At 48.8% G+C, this 19,347-nt stretch overlaps 1 protein-coding gene across 1 annotated transcript; it reads left to right on the top strand.

Moving 5' to 3' along the window:
• The first annotated feature begins 12,450 nt into the window (after positions 1–12,450).
• Positions 12,451–14,746, top strand: LOC142601220 (ciliary microtubule associated protein 1A-like). Its single transcript, XM_075750011.1, has 7 exons — positions 12,451–12,469; positions 12,557–12,682; positions 13,049–13,249; positions 13,471–13,572; positions 13,725–13,846; positions 14,281–14,421; positions 14,586–14,746. The coding sequence occupies exons 1-7, from the start codon at positions 12,451–12,453 to the stop codon at positions 14,676–14,678; spliced, it is 804 nt and encodes a 267-aa protein (XP_075606126.1). The 3' UTR covers positions 14,679–14,746.
• Positions 14,747–19,347: the final 4,601 nt, after the last annotated feature.

Below are 19,347 nucleotides of genomic sequence, written 5' to 3'. Positions count from 1 at the left end.
GTGGCTGGAGACAGGAGGATGCCCTAACAGTTAGGGAGCTGAGCTGAGCCCTGTGGGTCTGATTTCCACCTTGGCAATTGTGATTTAAGGAGCGTGCCACACCCTTTCCTTGCTGCCTGCAGCTTACGTAGTGTGAATCAAACCTCACAGCTTAGTATCCTTACCAGCAGATATGCATGAAGGACACACTGGTTTCCAAATTCTTCATCATTCGGCAGATTTAATCGAGTCCGTGCTTGTCCTGTAAGATTAAGAAAGTGCTTTGGGGTTGGCGAGACACAAATGAAAAAGCCTTTTCCTTTCTGCACTAACAGGCCATGAAAATATGGAGAAGTTCAGATTCCCACCTCTGGACTCCTGCTGCAGGTCCCCTGTGGCAAGGATGCAGTCCCACTGCTCCTCAGGATGCCTGCCAAGAGCTTACCGAGGACGAGACCTGTTGAGGTGTGCAGGCAGATGACAGGACCTGGCCTCAGGTTTGGCTACCGGCACAGACCAAGAGAAACTGCTGGACCTGACAAGAGAAGATGCTGAACATGAGAAATAACTGAGTGAGAAGCTGATGAATGTTACGGATAGCTCCATGAGAAGCAACCAGGTTTCACAGGTGGGAGGAGAACAACGCTGATATGAAAACTTGTGGAAGGGCTTACTTAATGAAGGAGTATTCAAACTCCACAAACATTTCACTAGATTCACTAAAGAAATTAATCCATCTGGCTGATAAATACCTAGTTGCCAGGAACGCTCATTGAATTAACTGATGCCACCTTAAAATGCAGAGGGGAACACAAATTTATCTTTCTTATTAATTTCCATGTGCTTACCTGCCAGGGTTTTTTTCTCCCCTGGAGTAGCTGTTGAAGAGAGAGGACAGGTTTTTCACAAATAAAACATCCTAACAAAGACCCTAGAGGTGCTCTGGCAATTCCCTGCTTGCCATGTGCAATGCAGGAAGCCTGGGAAGGACTCATCCGCATGCTGCGTTCAGAGTGCGTAGCTCACTGCCTGGCTTGTGTGGCGCCCTGCTTTGACTGTGGAGCTGCTTTTCAAGTGGGCATACTCCACTTGTCCTAAGCTTGTTGGTGCTTTCAGGCTCAAGGCACCTGAGGGTGGGTTGGGATGTGTACAGGGAAGCTGCTTAGGAAGTCTGGACACTCAAAGACCTCTCTTATTCCAGGGGAAAAAGGCATGATCTTGGAAAAAAGGGCAACTTTTTGTCTCCTGTCCTTCCTGTCCATGGGAAGAGGTCTGAATCCCAAATTGCTTGCCCTTTTCACCTTGTTCATCAGTGTCCCCAAAATCAGATCTCTTTTTCCCCATGACAGTGAGGGGATCACCTATAGCTTATGGTTCTCCGCTGATTTCTTTGTATATTCTTACAGGCAAGTAGAGTTTTGAGATCCCTTCTCACAAAAGAGATCTACAGTGGAAAAGCAAGACATTTTCCATGTAAAGACAATATTAAACTTAGTCAGGGACAGATCGGGCCTTTGGTGTTCAAGTAAAATCTCCCAACTGAAATCAATGAAGGGTTGTGCTTCCAAATTAATTGCATGCTTCTGTCCTTAGCATCTGGGCATGGAATCAAAAGTGATGAGCCAACAAAGCAGCACTGAGCTGCTCTGCGAACAGTCACCATCAATAATGAGAAATACTAGGAGAAGTACTCTTTGAAATTCAAATCACAAGGAGCATCATTTAAAAGGGAACACAGGAGAAGCAGAAATACCATGCACCACACATTAATTGTCATACATGTGACAAAATGCTCTGTATTGCTGTTACTTAGCAGCATTAAATTTATTCCCATATTATTAATGCCATACCTGGGATGAAGTAATTAAACTGGCAGCCCATTTCTTCTGAACTAGAGGCCAGGCCTTCAGCTGGTGTAAATCAGAATATCTCCACTGCAGAGACTTGGATTTACAACCAGTTGGGGAGCTGAGCCATTGTTTCTAAAAAGGGAGAGCTGAAAATGAAGTCAAAACCATCATCACTATGTTGTTCCTTCTGCCCCAGAGTAAGGGTAAGCGAGGCTAAAGTCCCTGCTGACCTGGAACCGCTCCCAAAGCACACTGCAAGCAATCTGGAAACTCCTCCCAGCAGATTTAACAAATTAAATTTGGAAGGTTAAATATTTAATAACATGCTAGTGATTTCTTCCAAATGGGCACACTTAGTCACTGCTATATCCTATTCCTTTTATAACCAACCTCATCAGAGATATTCACAGATCTGTTTTGACAGAAATGCTATATTATATGTACAGGAAAAGAGCTGATCATCTTGTCCTCCCCTTTCAAGCCCTCTAGCCAGAGCTGCCTTTTGCCCACCTTCCAGCCTGGCTCCCAACGTGCTCGTACCTCTGCAACAACAGGACAACTCCACCTGCACCCACAGCACCTTTCATATCATGACCTCAAATGGCAGGTCTGGCCCATGGACAGGAGAAGTGGTCAAGTGGATGACTGCAGTGATACCACAGCACTTTCAAATCGTGGGTGTCCTGATGCCAGACACATTCAGTGGGTGGCACCTTGCAGAGCACAAGAGATTTGGGGAAAGACAGAATCTCATCTGGGCAATCTAAAGCCTGTTTGAAAAATCCACTGAAGCTGGAGGAAGGAGCTTACTGGGCAAAGGACCACATTTCTAATATGTAGACTGTGCCTGCCATTCTTGTGTATGAAGGGAATAAAATGTGCCTTTATGTGGGAACATGGAAGAAAAGGGGAAGTACGCTGATTAAGCTCCCCAGGCAAGAGGGGAGCAGGAGAAGGTGGGTTTTGGCATATAATTAGACTGATTTCTAACTACCATAGCTGACATCAAATGAAGATCAGAACCTTGGTTCCAAACAGAGGGAGGGGGTTCTCTGTACAACAGGTTGCACATCTGTGGAGCATCTTGCTGAAAGACACTGCAGATGAGACAGATTATATGGGTGCAGGAGGAGGTGGGATAGGTCTGTTCAGTGAAGGATCTTGAACAGATAAAGATTATGTCTGGTTTGGAAAAGCCTGGAGCTGCAAAGTGCTGGGGGACTAGGACAGGGTTTAGAAGTACCACGTTTTCCACGTTCTTGTAGCTATCTGTCAGCACCTGCTTTTGGAGAAAGAGACACCTTTGGTCTGGCCCAGAATAGCTGTTAAGTTTCTATGGCATCCCAAACTGCCAGAGGTACTAGACATGCATCATCTTATTGTATGGGCACAAAAAAAATGTGTCTGCATGTTCAACAGCCACCTCTTCCAGATGACTTTTTTTGGCTTTTTTTGCATTTCTAAGGTAGAATTTTCTGAGGGTTATATACCCTTCTTTAGTCAAGGCTGAGTTTTACAAGCACCATCTGGCCCTTAATTAAAAATGGTAAAATTTTCCATTAAAATTGCTTTTCAGCAGAAATTGTTTGAGGGTTTTGATTTTTTGTGGTTTTTTTTTTTCTTTTTAGCAGGTGTTTGTTTTCCTTGAGAACTTTTGCTTTTAAAAGGAAAATTGAACCCCTCTCCACAATGTTTATATGTCCCAACTTTTCACATCTTCATTAATGGAAAACTGGAGCGTTCAAGGTTTGGGGCATAGTTTTGGAAGAAGTATCACAACTTCTGATTAAGAACCCTTCCATATTTCAGGGTTCTTCTGTTCTGAATACAGTGTACAATGAGACACTGATGCAAAAGCAGTCAGTCGCCGAAGAGTGCAGCTCCGGTGCCGGCCGGACCCGCAGCCGAGCGGCAGATCCAGGCACACAGGGGGTTTTTCCTGGCTTTCCAGAGGCAGGGAAACGCCAGGGATGCGGAAGTGACCCGCCACGAGCCGGCTGCTCTCGCGGGAACTGCTGATGAGACCTGGGCGTTGCCAATGAGAAGCAGCCAATGAGCGCTAGCGACCCGCGGCGCGGGGAACTGAGCGGGCGAGCAGAGCGTGGCGCGTCGGCCCGGGCGTGCGGGCAGGGCCTAGTCAGTCTGCCTGCTCGAGAGCATTGTCCACTGCTGGTCATCGCTCTCTCACAGAAGGAGTTCAGCCATGGCACCCACCAGGCAGAAAGCCCTAAGCTCTGTGCTCTCCAGGAGGCATGTGGCAACACAGAGCTGCCACAGAAGCATGCAGCCACCCAGCTCTCAGGCTGCAGGGAGTGTCTGAGCTTGGCACTGGTGGGGGAAGGCAGTAGTGAGATTGGCTGCCTGAGGTGTGACCAGGTGGATGATCTGCTCAGCCTGGTGGCAGAACTCCGTGAAGTGGAGAGGTTAAGGAGCATAAGAGAGGCTGAGAGATAGACTGGTGGAGCCAAGTTCTGCCCTCCCTGAGACAGAAACAGGGACAGCTAACAGACCAAAGCCAAAGTGAAGGGGACCCTGTATCCTCCCCTTGCCAGGCAGAAGGCAGCAGCCTCAAAGAGGGGAGTGAATGGAAACATGTCCATGCGCGGCATGGCAGGCGAACCTTCTCTTCCTCACCCATCTCACCTTCCCATGTACCCCTGTGCAACAGGTATGAGGCTCTGGCTGTGGAAGGCCACTCGAGCAAGGATATGGATGACAGTCAAGCTACTCCAGAGGTAGCACCTAGGCCCAAAAGGCCCATGCCTCAGGTCGTGACCACCCCAACAAAGAAGAAAAGGAGAGTTATAAGGGACTCCCATCTGAAGGGTACAGAGGGCCTGATATGCAGGGCAGACCCTCCTCTCAAAGAAGTCTGCTGCCTCCCTGGGGCCCGTGTCAAGGACATCGTGAGGAAACTCCCCAGCCTGGTACAGCCCTTCTGACTATTACCCACTGCTGCTCCTCCATGTGGGTGGGGATGAAGCAGAGACACGTACCACGAAAGCGATCAGAAGGGACTTCAGGCTCTTGGGACAGTCACTGAAGGATTCAGGAGCGCAGGTAGTATTCTCCTTCCTCCTTCCAGTTAAGGGCAGCAATGTTGGGTGGAACACGTGGACACAGTCCATAAATGCATGGCTCCGTGGCTGGTGTCAACGCCACAACTTTGGGTTCTTTGACAATGGGATGGCCTACATGGCACCAGGCCTGATGAACCCTGACGGTATTCACCTCTCTCAAAGGGGGAAGAGTATCTTTGCCCAGGAACTAGCGGGGCGGGGCTCATTGACAGAGCTTTAAACTATGCTCGAAGGGGGAGGGGGATAACATCAGGCTTGCCAGTGACAGGTAGTGGGATGATGTGCCCGGGTTGGAGGGATGGGGCGCTGGCAAGGGCCCTAGGCCTACGGCTCAGAGACGTTCTGGATGCACTACAGCATGCTCGAAGCCTAGAGGAGACGAGCCAGGGGCTCCGGATGCCACAGGAACCAACAGTGTTGTCCCAAAAGTGGGATCGTTTACCCGGTGTGCAGTACGCCAATATACACACAGAGCAGAGGTATTTGATTTATTTCATGTCTGCGCAGAGATGGGTGCTAGATGGTAATTCCACAAAGCTAGCACACCACACACAGAATCTGCCACACATTTATCTTGTTACAGGATTGGAAAAACTCGCCTAAATTTATGCTAATTGGTTATTAATTACCGCATCATCTACTATTGGTCAAGTATCTTTAAATTAGCAGGCATGCTCCTCGAGGGTGTGGGAGGTGTAGCTTGCATAGTCCTTTAATTGGGTAGGTGGTGGTAAACCTGCCCCCCCCAGCCACCTTTCCCATCCCCTGGTTACTGGCGATTCTTGTTGACTTCAGGCCTCTCTGGCATTCGCCCAGCTCTCAGCGCCTTTTGGGGCAGGATGTTTCCTCTTTATCAGTTTTTCAGCTCTCCTTCAAGGATACTCTTTAGCAAAGCATGCTTTTTTATCAGTCTTTCAGCTCTTCTTCAAAGGTATAGTGGTCAGCAAAGCAAGTAGTGCATTTAACCCTAAATTAAACAGTGTCTAAGCACTATCCCAAACACATTTCTGTCTCTGTAAAGTGGAAAATTCTACTTTATGGATATCAACAGGGTAACACTGGGAAGATACATCAGAAGAATTCCAGCCACCCCAGCTAATAAGTCAGCTTCATTGGGGGCACAACTGAAAAGCCTCTACGTGAACACACAGAGCATGGGGAATAAACAAGAAGAGCCGGACATGTGTGTGCGCCTGCAAGGCTATGACCTTATTGGCATTACAGAGACGTGGTGGGATAGCTCCTATGACTGGAGTGTTGGGATGGAAGGGTACAGGCTCTTTAGGAAGGACAGGCAGGGCAGACGAGGAGGGGGTGTCACCCTCTATGTCAATGACCAGCTAGAGTGCATGGAGCTCCATCTGGGGATGCATGAGGAGCTGACCAAGAGCCTATGGGTCAGGATTAAAGGGAGGGCTGGGGCAGGGGACATCATAGCGGGGGTCTGCTACAGGCCACCTGACCAGGGGGACCGAGCAGATGAAGCCCTCTATAGGCAGATAGGAGCAGCCTGATGCTCACAAGCCCTGGTCCTTATGGGGGACTTCAACCACCCCAACATCTGTTGGAGGGGCAACACAGCAGGGCACAAGCAATCCAGGAAGTTCCTGGAATGTGTCGATGACAACTTTCTCCTCCAAGTGATAGAGGAGCCCACGAGGAGAGGTGCCATGCTGGACCTTATTCTCACCAATAAAGAGGGCCTGGTAGGGGATGTCAAGCTCAAGGGCAGCCTTGGCTGCAGTGACCATGAAATGGTGGAATTCAGGATCCTCAGGGCAGCGAGGAGGGTGCACAGCAAGCTCACTACCCTGGACTTCAGGAGAGCAGACTTTGGCCTCTTCAGGGGTCTGCTTGGTAGAGTACCATGGGACAAAGGCCTGGAAGGAAGAGGGGCTCAAGACAGCTGGCTAGTATTCAAGGGTCACCTCCTCCAAGCTCAGGAGCGATGCATCCCAACAAAGAGGAAGTCAAGCAAAAACACCAGGAGGCCCCCATGGATGAACAGGGACCTCCTGGGCAAAGTCAAACAAAAAAAGGAAGCCTACAGAAGGTGGAAGCAAGGGCAGGTAGCCTGGGAGAAATACAGAGAAACTGTCCGAGCAGCCAGGGATCAGATTAGGAAAGCCAAAGCCTTGATAGAAATTAGTCTGGCCAGGGATGTCAAGGACAAGAAAAGCTTCTGTAGGTATGTTAGTGAGAAAAGGAGGACGAGGGAAAATGTGGGTCCCCTCTGGAATGAAACGGGTGACCTGGTTGCCCAGGATATGGAGAAGGCTGAGGTACTCAACGACTTCTTTGCCTCAGTCTTCACTGGCAAATCCTTGAGCCACACTGCCCGGGTCACAGAAGGCAGGGACTGGGAGAATGCAGAACCACCCACTGTAGGAGAAGATCAAGTTCGAGAATATCTAAGGAACCTGAAGGTGCACAAGTCCATGGGACCTGATGAGATGCATCCACGGGTCCTGAAGGAACTGGTGGATGAAGCGGCCAGGCCACTCGCCATTATATTTGAGAAGTCCTGGCAGTCCGGTGAAGTTCCCACTGACTGGAAGAGGGGAAACATAACCCCTATTTTTAAGAAGGGGAAAAAAGGAAGACCCAGGGAACTACAGGCCAGTCAGTCTCACCTCTGTGCCTGGCAAGATTATGGAGCAGATCCTCCTGGAGACTATGCTCAGGCACATGGAAAATAAGGAGGTGACTGGTGACAGCCAACACAGCTTCACTAAGGGCAAATTGTGCCTGACAAACTTGGTGGCCTTCTATGATGGGGTTACAGCATCGGTGGATAAGGGAAGGGTAACTGATGTCATCTAGCTGGACTTGTGCAAGGCATTTGACACTGTCCTGCATGACTTCCTTGTCTCTAAATTGGAGAGACATGGATTCAATGGATGGACCACTCGGTGGATAAGGAATTGGCTGGATGGTCACACTCAAAGAATTGCGGTCAACAGCTCAATGTCCAAGTGGAGACCAGTGACGAGTGGCGTTCCTCAGGGATCAGTACTGGGACTGGCACTGTTCAACATCTTTGTCGGCGACATGGACAATGGGATCGAGTGCACCCTCAGCAAGTTTGCCGACGACACCAAGCTGTGTGGTGTGGTCGACAGGCTGGAGGGAAGGGATGCCATCCAGAGGGACTTTGACAGGCTGGAGAGGTGGGCCCATGCAAACTGCATGAAGTTCCACAAGGCCAAGTACAAGGTCCTGCACATGGGTCGGTGCAATCTCAAGCACGACTATAGGCTGGGTGAGGAATGGATTGAAAGCGGCCCTGAGGAGAAGGACTTGGGGTATTGATTGATGAGAAGCTCAACATGAGCCAGCAGTGTGCGCTTGCAGCCCAGAAAGCCAACCATATCCTGGGCTGCATCAAAAGAGGTGTGACCAGCAGGTAGAGGGAGGTGATCCTGCCCCTCTACTCCGCTCTTGTGAGACCCCACCTGGAGTACTGCGTCCAGCTCTGGGGGCCCCAGTACAGGAGAGACATTGAGCTGTTGGAGCGAGTCCAGGGTAGGGCCACAAAGCTGATCAGAGGGCTGGAGCACCTCTCCTATGAGGACAGGCTGAGAGAGTTGGGATTGTTCAGCCTGGAGAAAAGGCAGCTCCGGGGAGATCTAATTGTGGCTTACCAGTATCTGAAGGGGCCTACAGGAAAGATGGTGAGGGACTGTTTATGAGGGAGTGTAGTGACAGGACAAGGGGTAATGGGTTTAAGCTGAAGGAGGGTCAATTTAGATGAGATGTTAGAAAGAAATTCTTTACTGTGAGGGTGGTGAGGCACTGGAACAGGTTGCCCAGAGAGGTTGTGGTGGAGGCCCCATCCCTGGAAGTGCTTAAGGCCAGGCTGGATGAGGCTTTGGGCAATGTGGTCTAGTGGAGGGTGTCCCTGCCCGCAGCAGGGGTGTTGGAACTAGATGATCTTTAAGGTCCCTTCCAACCCAAACCATTCTATGTTTCTGTGATTCTATGAAATGAAAAAATCTTTATTCAATTTAAAGATTTGTTCCAGGTAGGTTTTTTTCTTATTAAAAAAAAAGTAAGCTACCTTGGATATTTGTACAAGTTTTCCTGCTGATCTGAGTGGTGCTGGTGCCCAAATCTCTTAGACAGCTTTGAAATTAATTCTCAGGCATTTTGGCCTAAATAAAACAACAGAAGTCTCTTAATCTTATTGCTCCTTAATGTACTAGGAAAAATTTGCCCTGGATTGCCATGCATCCAATTCAAAATAGCAGCTTCTTCCCACATTCATGGGGGTAACCAATTAAAGATACTTTGGATGGATAACCCAATAGTTTTGAACTCCAGATGTCTGGCTTTTTGGTGCTAGATTACTGTAAATCTTCTTTTTCTTTTTCTGACAAAATGCCAATACATTATACCAGTTTTTATGGGTGTCTTGTAAATTTTTCTTTGCTTGATTAGTGCAGATTCTTTCTTACAAAATAACTTGTCTCCATTAAATGCCTCTTGCCTGCAAGCAGTGAGTCTGCCAGCTTTATCCACCTCTTGTAATCTACCTGTTCTATAAATCACTGGAATCACTGGGACAGTAACACTCCTCTTTCTTACATTTCTGTGTAACATTTACCAGAAGGGAGGCAGAGAGAGTTTAAGCTTTGGGATTTGTAGCAGTCATTGCTTCATAAATAATGAATCATAGTAATATATAAACACTGAAGTTTTTTACTTTTTTTTAGTCCAAATATCTCCTTCACTCCAGGGAAATGCAGAGCATGGTCCCATTGGGAAATTTTCTACTGATCAGCAAGAGGAAAACTTACAGCAGACTATGCTGAGCATACAAAATGCAGAAATCAGCACATTCTGCTCAAGGCAGTTGACAAAGCAGAGTTACTGAATCCAATTTGGTATGTACAACCGCAGCTCTAACCTCAGAGCTGGTTGGTCGAAGCTTCCTGGGGCATACTAGTGCTATCACTTCAAGCTATTGTAATTTCCAACTACAACACACCTACAGGAACGTGAAGGAAGAAGATATTTGCACTTCATGTAGAACAGCTTCAGCCAGGGTGAATTGGCAGGGCTGATGAGATTAGGCAATACCCTAAGGATCCTATGGCCCATGACCCTATCCTAACACTGCTTTTTGAGAAATGTAAGACATAAGAACAATTTGCTTTACATTTACACAGAAAGCAGATGTATGACTATATCTTATTGTTCCATATGACAAAAGACTTGGATGCAGACTGCAGAGAATGTGATTTCAGATGGTTTAGTAAGGGTTTATGTTTTGTCCATCTTTCTTCTCTGTCTGAACACCTCCTCTCCCGTCATTATCGTAACTTCATATATTTCTAGAGGCACCTGAGGAATTTCAATAGGATAATTCTCTGGGATGCACTGAAAATCAGTTTTAGGCACAGTTAGAAAGGTGGGATGAGAAGGTACTCAAACATCTTGCAGAAATCCTGAGGAAATCCTTATCTTTCATACCTGTGAACATCTTAAGCTTCAAGGAAAATGTTCACTGAAAAGGCAAATTTAAAAAATGCTGAGGCGTTCACACTTTGATGGAGTGTGTGCCTTTGGTGTGTGTGAGAGGGCCTTTCTCCTCCCACTGCTGCTTTGCTGTTACAGAATGTCATGCCTTGGCTTCTTCAGAGACAGATTTTCCAAGTGTCCCAAGTACCAGCTGGAGTATTCTCCAAAAATCACTCACTAGCACTCCTTGCTGGTAAGGACACAGTCCTTCTCCCATTGAGGGCAGTGGTAGAGCAGGATCATGAATTTATTTAATTTCCTTGGACCTGGGGGTCTGCAGTTTGCTTCACAATGACCCGTGAGTATAGTTTTGTTCCAAATGTAATCATCGGGGAAGACAAATTGTTGGCTGCTTGGTATAACCAAGATAGAGAGAGGCAACCACAAGGCCTCTGCCACTGGTTAGAACATCTCTTTGGGCTGGTGCTGCTGGTGAGCTTCAGAGATTTGAAAGCAGGGCCGGATGCACATAAGTGTGCATCATCCAGAAATGTGAGCTGCTCTCTGATGAACACTTCAGACTCTTCAAGTCTTGCTGTGTGGTTTCCAATCTAGGTTAAGTACAACTGTGCTGCTTTATAACTGGCAAATACTATTAGTAACTTCTGTGGTGTGTCTCCAGTCTAATCCAGTTGCTCCTCTGGCATTTCAGTGTCATGGATCCACATAATCACACTGGGAGGATACCATCTCATAGGTCTTCATGCTCAACATGAGCCAGCAATGTGCACTTGCAGCCCAGAAAGCCAACCTCATCCTGGACTACATCAAAAGAGATGTGACCAGCAGGTCGAGGGAGGTGATTCTGCCCCTCTGCTCTGGTGAGACCCCACCTGGAGTACTGCATCCAGCTCTGGGGTTCCCAGTACAAGAAAGACTTGGAGCTGTTGGAGTGGGTCCAGAGGAAGGTCACAAAGATGATCAGAGGGCTGGAGCCCCTCTCGTATGAAGACAGGCTGAGAGTTGGGATTGTTCAGCCTGCAGAAGAGAAGGCTCCAGGGAGATCTTATAGCAGCTTTCCAGTACTTAAAAGGGTCCTACAGGAAAGCTGGGGATGGACTGTTTACAAGGATATGTAGTGATAGGACAAGGGGTAATGGCTTTAAGCTGAAGGAAGGTCGATTTAGATGAGATATCCTTTTCTCTCCACAGCGGGATGGGGGAGAGAACTGGAAGAGCAAAAGCAAGAAAAATGTCAGGGTCAAGATAGAGACAATTTAAAAAGGGCAGGGTAAAAAACCAAAACAAACAAACAATTGGTGCAACAGCAGCCCCTGACCACCTCTCGTCAGCAGACTGATGCCCAGCCATCTTCAGGCAATGGCTACCTTGGAAAGACTGCCCCAATACCAGCTTTCCTGCTGAGCACGTTGCTGCGTGGTGTGGTCCATGGCACCCCTTCAGTGAAAGTACACACGAGTCTGCACAATTTCTTCTGCATATTGGGAAAGGCCTCTCTTGCCTCTGCTTCCAAGGACAAACTCCCCAAAGTGGCACCACAGAGGTATTCCCACACCTTGCTAAGCAAGAGCCCCCAGCAGCAAATTCTGCTTACTAACACCAGGCCCACGTTGCCTTTGCCAGGAAAAAAAAGAAGTAGATTAAGACACACGTGGAAAATAAGAGGTGAAATAGAAATTCCAGGTGTTCAGATGTACATTCTTATTATTAAGTGAGCCCAACAGTATGAGAACGTGAGGCTGCTAGATTAAATGCATAAATGCCATCAGTTTTTCCCTGGTCGCGTGTTTCTGCTGTGCACACCTCATGAAGGTCTGTCCCTGCAAGCTGGACTTCCCCAGCTGCCAGTCAGTCCTAGGACACAAACGTCACATCTGACAGGCGCCAGGAGCCTGTATGAGGGCACAGTGCACTTCTGTGATGAGCCAAGGCATGTCCCCAAGGCCACCTGGCAGCAGACACCAGAACCTCTCCTGAGCGAGAGGTGCCTGCTCACCCTCGCCGCGCTCTGCGACTGAGAGCTGCAGCAGTCAAGTAGTTCATCCACTCCAAGTCCGATGGCCAAGGCTGAGAAAGGTGAAGCACTGCTGCTCCACCCAGGGAGGTTTCGCACCGGGCCTCTGTCAGGGAAGCCCTTCGGTAACTCTTCTGCTCTTGCTGTAGGCTTTGTAGCCACCTCCAACACAGATGGAGCCTACGTGGGCACGTGGAGACCTCATCGCCCACGAGGTCCCATCCTGGCGCAGTTCACCAGCCCGGGACCCAAATACTCAATCCCTGGGACAACAGGTAAAACCACCGTCGCAAGGGGGGTGCACCATACCCACTACCTCCAGGGGACAAGCAGCCACAGCTCCGTTCCCCTTTGCTCCAGGCCTCCACGCTCTCATGCTAAGTTAGCTGAGCAACTGTTTCAGGGTGTAATACTTCATAACAATAGCATTTGGGTGGTATTCTGGTGAATTGCACAATGCCTACATCGTTCTTGCTGGAAGCCATTGTACCATCGTGTTGGCCTGCTGGCATCACGCTTGGAGGAAAAAGTCGCACAGGAAGGGAATTTCTTCAGGCCAGCAACTCCAACCACTCCACTTAGAAACTAGCTTTAAATATGCCGTTGCAGGCAGGTGTCCTTTCACAAGCTTTTCTTCCTAGGTTACCTGGGTCACAATCCCACCAAAACCAAAGCCCCTGCATACACATTGCGAGGGGCCAAACCACCCATGACAGACAGCTCGTCTCCGGGTCCTCGGTACTATGTCCAGCCCTCCATCACCAGGAATGGGAAGCACACGGCTCCAGCACAGCACATTTGCGGACTTCCCAAGGTGAAGACAGAGATCACCCCTGGACCAAGTGAGTACCATTTCTCTAGCACTTCTTTCAGGCAAGACAAGTGCGCCTTCCTTTTGCCCTGTGCTACCGGCGTACAAAACGTCAGCTCACACCCTGAAGAGGTTTCAGAGGTTTCCAGACCGAAAGCGAACAAGGCTCAGCGCCTCCTCCTGACCTTTCCCCTTTGGCTTGAGGAAAAGAGCCCAGCTTCACTGCTTTTCTCTGCCTCTCCTCTGCCCTAGGTGACTACTCCACGGAAAAGGCCGACAAACACCTCTACCAACGCGCGCCGGTGCAGTCCATGGCCTTCCGGCACAAGGCTCTCAAAACCAACCAATCTCCAGGTGAGGGAACTGGGGCAAATACACGCACTTGCAGCCTGCATGCCCTCCAGGGAAAATGTGCTGGGCAGCTTGGCAGGCTGCTTCTCTCCCGCTCTGGTACCGTTCCTCTCCCTGCAGGACTCACACACGCTCTCTTCCCATTGCCCTTCCAGGTCCTGGCGCCTACACCCTGCCTAGGCTGGTGGGACCCAACACAGCCTACACCCATGCCAGCCCATGCTACTCCATGAAAGGGAAGAGTAAGCACAATGGCTTTGCTGAAGACCTCTCCAAGGTGAGCTATGCGTCTCTGCTCTCTCACGTCAGCAGCTGAAGCTCAGCTTCTCTCCTCGGGGCAGAAGGGCTCCAGTGCCTCTCGTAACACACGCTTCCCTGCGCCAGCGGCAAAACCCGAGAAGCCACAGGTCCCCTGGCTCTCCTGCTGTTAACAGTGGGAGAGGGGATGCTCTGTTGACACCTGCGGTGCCTCGTTTTCCAGCACTAACAGTTCTGATGGGGCAAAGCTCATCGGCACTAATGGGAACCTCCCTCCTCCTCGGGGAAATCTGCCTCTCTGCAGGGAAACAGGAGGTGCCCTTGTTCCCATCGCTCCGTGCGCCTCACACCACTTCTCTGGCCAGCCAGCTCAACTCGCACAGCCCCTGTGGGCACTTGGCAAGAATCAGCACCTGCCTTTTGTACCCAGCAACCTCCCCGCCTCTCTTACAGACGCCAGGTCCTGCTGCATTCCCCAAAGTGGAACTGGACGTCTACAAAAAGAAGGCTCCCATGTACACAATGGGAACCAAAAGTGGACTTGGAGGTGAGAAAACAGTGAAGCCAGGGCCAGCAGACTACTGCCTGGGAAAGGTAAGGCAGCCTGTCCTCTCCTCCCCTGCTTGTCGACAACCAGCCCTTAAGCATCTCCCCCTGCTGACAGGGCTTCTGAGAACTCAAGACCACCTTGAAGACAAGTCTTTTTGAAAACAAGGCACCACGGTCACCTGTTTTTCTTCTCACTTTTCTCCTTCCAGGTGACACTGACCAGGCCCCAGGCACCTGCTCCCACTTTTGGACTCCGTCATTCCCTCTACACCACTCCTCTAATATCTTTGATAGAACTCTAATAAAACAACATACCCCCAAAGATCTGGCCTGTTTGCCTTCATCTGTGGGAAGAGGGGCTGTGCATGAGTGAGGACAATCACCTCTCTCCATTTCACGTCTACGCCTCAACCAAGACATTGCAAGATGAGGACAAGGGCAGAGCACCGAGATCAGCAGCGTAAGCAAGGCAGACAGTTCTGACAGCACTTTTTCACCTGACCGGAGCTAAACACTGCCCCGTGAAAGCAGTCCAGCCCTTCCCCACGTGTTCTCCCCCCATAGCCAAGCATCCCACAGGCACAGGGGGGACCCCCAAAGACTGAGCTGCAAACAATAGCTTTGTTGTGTGAGACAGGAAGGGTTGGAATTTGAAGTTCCCTGGCACACTTTCCATTTGTAATTGGCTGTTATCTCCATGGGGAGCCTAACTGGCAAGTTGCAACCTGGTGACGCTTCTCTACAGGGAGAAGAGGAAGGGCCAACTCATTTTCTCTTGGTGAGAGAGGTTTGGCTGTTTGGGAGATACTGTGGAACATGAGGGGGCTTCTTCAACTTTTCTCATTAGTCATTTCAGTAATAGAGACTGGTGCTGGCTGCACGCTTAAGCAGACCATCAATCTCAGCTCTGTATGCCACCAGATCTCTTAAAAAGAGGGATATGGGCTAGGCTGGAATAGTAAATGTGCCTAGAAAGAAAAAATGGGAGCTTCTGCTTCTTGCATATACTGAGACGTGGCTTGTGAGTGCAATGGGAAGACTTGGTGACTGGATGTGATGGTCTAGGTATGTTGACGTGAACTCCTCAAGCCTCTCGTGAATAGCGCAGCCAGCCAAAGAGTGCTTGCTTCGGGGTCCCTTCTCAGCCTTGCTCGACTACGATTCGAGGCAGATGATGTGTGTGTTCTGCCTTACTGTCTCCAGGAGAGCAAGAGAAACCCCCTCCTGCACGATCCCATTACCACCAGGAGGCCTGACAGAGCAGTGGAAGCACTCACAAGAGCAGAAAAATCATACCTTACCCACATGGGTGCCTTCAGGGTCTGAAGAGGAGCGAGATCAAGGTTGGAATTGTTTTTTTCTTCTTTCCTTCATCCCCAGTCAGTGTTCTTTATGCATTGAAGAGTTTCTTTCTCCAGTGCATCATTCGATTAAATGTTAGCTTCATGCGACTGAAGTTACAAATCTGTTTAAGAAGCAGCACTGTTAACAGGGAGTATTGGGAGGGAGTCTTATCCTTGTCAGGCATTATTTTCTGAGTTGTCTCAGTGTGAGGAGCAGGGCTGGGCAAAATGTGTCTGTGAAAACTTTTTCCTAGGTAGAAAAGTAATTTTCTCACAAGATGAAGACACTTTTTTTTGTTTGTTTGTTTTACATCATTTGCTGTATTCAGCAATCAATATTTTCAGTGGACTTATTTCCAAAATCAGTTCCTTGTAACATTTGCTCTTTATGGTCTCATTCTTTCAACTCTGTTGGTATCCAGCTCGAGGCTGAGGGTCAAGGGACAGCAGAGTCTTCACGACCTCTTTGGGAGGTGATTATCCCTGTGCAAAAAGTGTTGCTTAGAAGTGACAGCAACCGCAGTATAAAAAAGAGTTAATACTTAGAACAACTGGGTTGTACTGACTGGAAGATCTGGTGATGCTTTCTGCTCCCCAGGGACCATATTAAAGACCTGGTTGGGCCATTTCTGTCTCTCTGTAGTAGTCTACTGAGGAGAAATCAGGATGTCTCTTTGGGTCCTGCAGGCTTGGGGACAGTAACTTCTGTGCAGCCCAAAACCTGCTGTGAATTATCCTCCAGGCATCAAGGTATGTTTGGCTTGGCTCCCTCAGTACCAGCCTAGGAAGGCTCTTCCAGTCATGCTCTGATTCCTGGTCCGCCCAGCCTTTGGAGACACTTGGAGGGGGAGGAAGAAAAACCATTAGCTTATACCTATGAACTGTTGCCTTCACATTCAGATCTTTTTAGACAGACATTATCGGTTATTTTAGCATTAAGAATTAACAGTATTTTAAAAAGCTATTCAGACAAAAGAAAGCATCTCAAATATAAATGTCTGCAAAGGATGCCTTTTGCATGCTCTCCACAAAGACAGTGGAGTTTGTACTTAGCCGCAGGGCCTGGCTGGCATTGCCTCCAGCAGCGGCAGCCCCAGGTAGATGCCTGCAGCAAGAGCTACCTGACCAACAGGAGCGACCAGGAGAGCTGCTGAGGGTGCTATGACTGCTGGTGCTGGCTGGCCATGGCACCCACCTGGCACAAACTGAGCTGAGCCACTGGCTGAGGTGGTGGCAGGCACTGGTATGGCTGGCCAGTTAGGCATGGAGGTGGCGGGTAAGGCTGACGCAAGTGACTGAGTGTCTGACCTGAGCGGCAGCTGCCCACTGAAGGCTTCGACCAAGCAGGGAACCCATGAGAACAAAGCTGGTGACTGAAGCAAGCCAGTGCCCTGGGGTAAGCAGTGTCCTCTGATATAGTCATATCATAGTCATACGAGCCCCTCTCGTATGAAGACAGGCTGAGAGAGTTGGGGTTGTTCAGCCTGCAGAAGAGAAGGCTCCAGGGAGACCTTGTAGCAGCTTTCCAGTACTTAAAAGGGTCCTACAGGAAAGCTGGGGATGGACTGTTTACAAGGATATGTAGTGATAGGACAAGGGGTAATGGCTTTAAGCTGAAGGAAGTTTCGATTTAGATGAGATATTAGGAAGAAATTCTTTACTGTGAGGGTGGTGAGGCACTGGAACAGGTTGCCCAGAGAAGTTGTGGAGGCCCCATCCCTGGAAGTGTTCAAGGCCAGGTTGGATGGGGCTTTGGGCAACGTGGTCTAGTGGAGGGTGTCCCTGCCCGCAGCAGGGGGGTTGGAACTAGACGATCTTTAAGGTCCCTTCCAACACAAACCATTCTGTGATTCTATGATTCTATGATTGTATGTTTCTGTGATTCCATGATCTTCATGTGTGATGCCCAGTTGCAATGTATGCTCTATATACCTTTCACTGGGAGTCTGGCCATAGCAATTGTTCAGAGCCCATCTGGCAAACATTTGCCCAGGAAACGTTGCTTGAGGCTAATATTTTCCCAAATGGAACCTCAGCAAGTTCTGCATGATTTTTTCTTGTATACCAACTTTTGAACCTTGGTCTGAATTCAAGAAAGGAACTGAATGAGACACAGCTGTGGTCACAAAACATTTGTGTGTAGATTGCATATGCTATGCCAACTTGCCAGAGAAATCCCCATCATTTGCATCTTTTATGAGGTCATATTGACACCGACGATTCCTGGGCTACGTGATACCTGTTCTAAAATCCAGGCCAAAGAGTATCCACAAGTCAAGGATGCACCCTGCCTGTGTTCCTATTGTGGTGATGAACCCAAAGGGAAATCTTCTTCCCATCTTCTTGTATCCATGTGAAGGGCATGCATCACGTGCAGCAGGTTATTTAAGCTCCTGCTGCCTTGTGCACTGCCTCTCTGCCTGTGGAATCGAAAGCAAGTTTCCGATTTGTGAAGGCAGCATGTAAAGGGTAGCTGAGCTGCTGGTGGCTCTCTGCCAATAGCTGTAGGACATACAGCACCCATGGCTGATCAACCAGCAGTGAAACTGGATTGTTCTGGGTGGTGTTTACAAGTCAGCAGCAGCTGAATTTTGGCCAGGAGATACTGGGCATTGCTTTCCCTGGAGCAGACACAGCTGCGATTGGAGGGCAGCTGCTGCAGTCTGAGAACAGACCTTTGCCTTTGGCGGTGATCTCATAGCACTCCCCTTCCACTTCACTGGGGTCTTGCCAGATCCCTTGCCTCTCCAAAGCAGCTCACAAAGTGTGACTGTGGCTGATTGAACAGCATAGGCTTGTAGCTCTGCTGAAACAGAGTCACACTTCATTGTTCAACAAAGCTGAAGTTTCTGTAACATAACCTTTCCCACCAGTGGATACAGCTCAGTCACTTCTGCAGTGAAGGAGATTTCTTATGTGCAAGGTGTACTCAGTCCATCTAGAGGCACCACTTCAACATGACATCCAGCTTGTGGACTGATATGGAGCCACTGCCAACAAATGACAGAGGTAGCTATTGTCTACAAGTCAGCTGAAAAAGATGATGAACATGAATGCCATCTAGCAGCCTTTTTTGCTTCTGTGCTTCACTTAGCTTTTGCTTTATAGTCTTTGTGGAAACTTGATTTCAGCCCTATCTTTGTCATTGTGGGTTTTTGTTCTAATGCATTGGTCAACCACAGCTATTTCATGGGCTTTTGGCGCCTCATGAGTTGATCTGCAGAAGTTAACATTAGGATACCACATTGTGTTCTTGAACATCACAGCATGAAGTACAAGGGCCAGTACGCACTCTCTGAATGGGATAGCTCTTATGTCTTATGAGCCTCCAAGGTGAGCAGGAATTTATATCAAGGTTTGCTTCAAGAAGATCTATTTAAAATGCCAGAGCCACCGAAGATACAAGTTTTGTTGATGTCCCATGGATGATCACTGTCCCACATGATCTTTCTCCATTGAGCTGTAGTTTAGCAGCTATCTCCACCAGGGCAAGTCTACCTTTCTGAGCCAGGAACATGTGATAGGAAACCTGTGCAGGAAATGCAGAAGGAGAGCAGATGCTCTGTGCAGTTGACGCTCCTTCTTCAAGATGGTGCCCAATGCTTGTACAGCAGGGCAAACATGGACC

This window comes from Balearica regulorum, chromosome 3 (assembly GCF_011004875.1).
Source record: "Balearica regulorum gibbericeps isolate bBalReg1 chromosome 3, bBalReg1.pri, whole genome shotgun sequence".
NCBI classification, from domain to species: Eukaryota; Metazoa; Chordata; class Aves; order Gruiformes; family Gruidae; genus Balearica; species Balearica regulorum.
This window is presented reverse-complemented; position numbering and strand designations above follow the sequence as displayed.

Coding starts and splice junctions, on each gene's coding strand:
- LOC142601220 (XM_075750011.1), top strand. Junction 13,847..14,280: donor TTGCTGAAGACCTCTCCAAG/GTGAGCTATGCG, acceptor CCTCTCTTACAG/ACGCCAGGTCCTGCTGCATT. Junction 14,422..14,585: donor CAGACTACTGCCTGGGAAAG/GTAAGGCAGCCT, acceptor TTCTCCTTCCAG/GTGACACTGACCAGGCCCCA.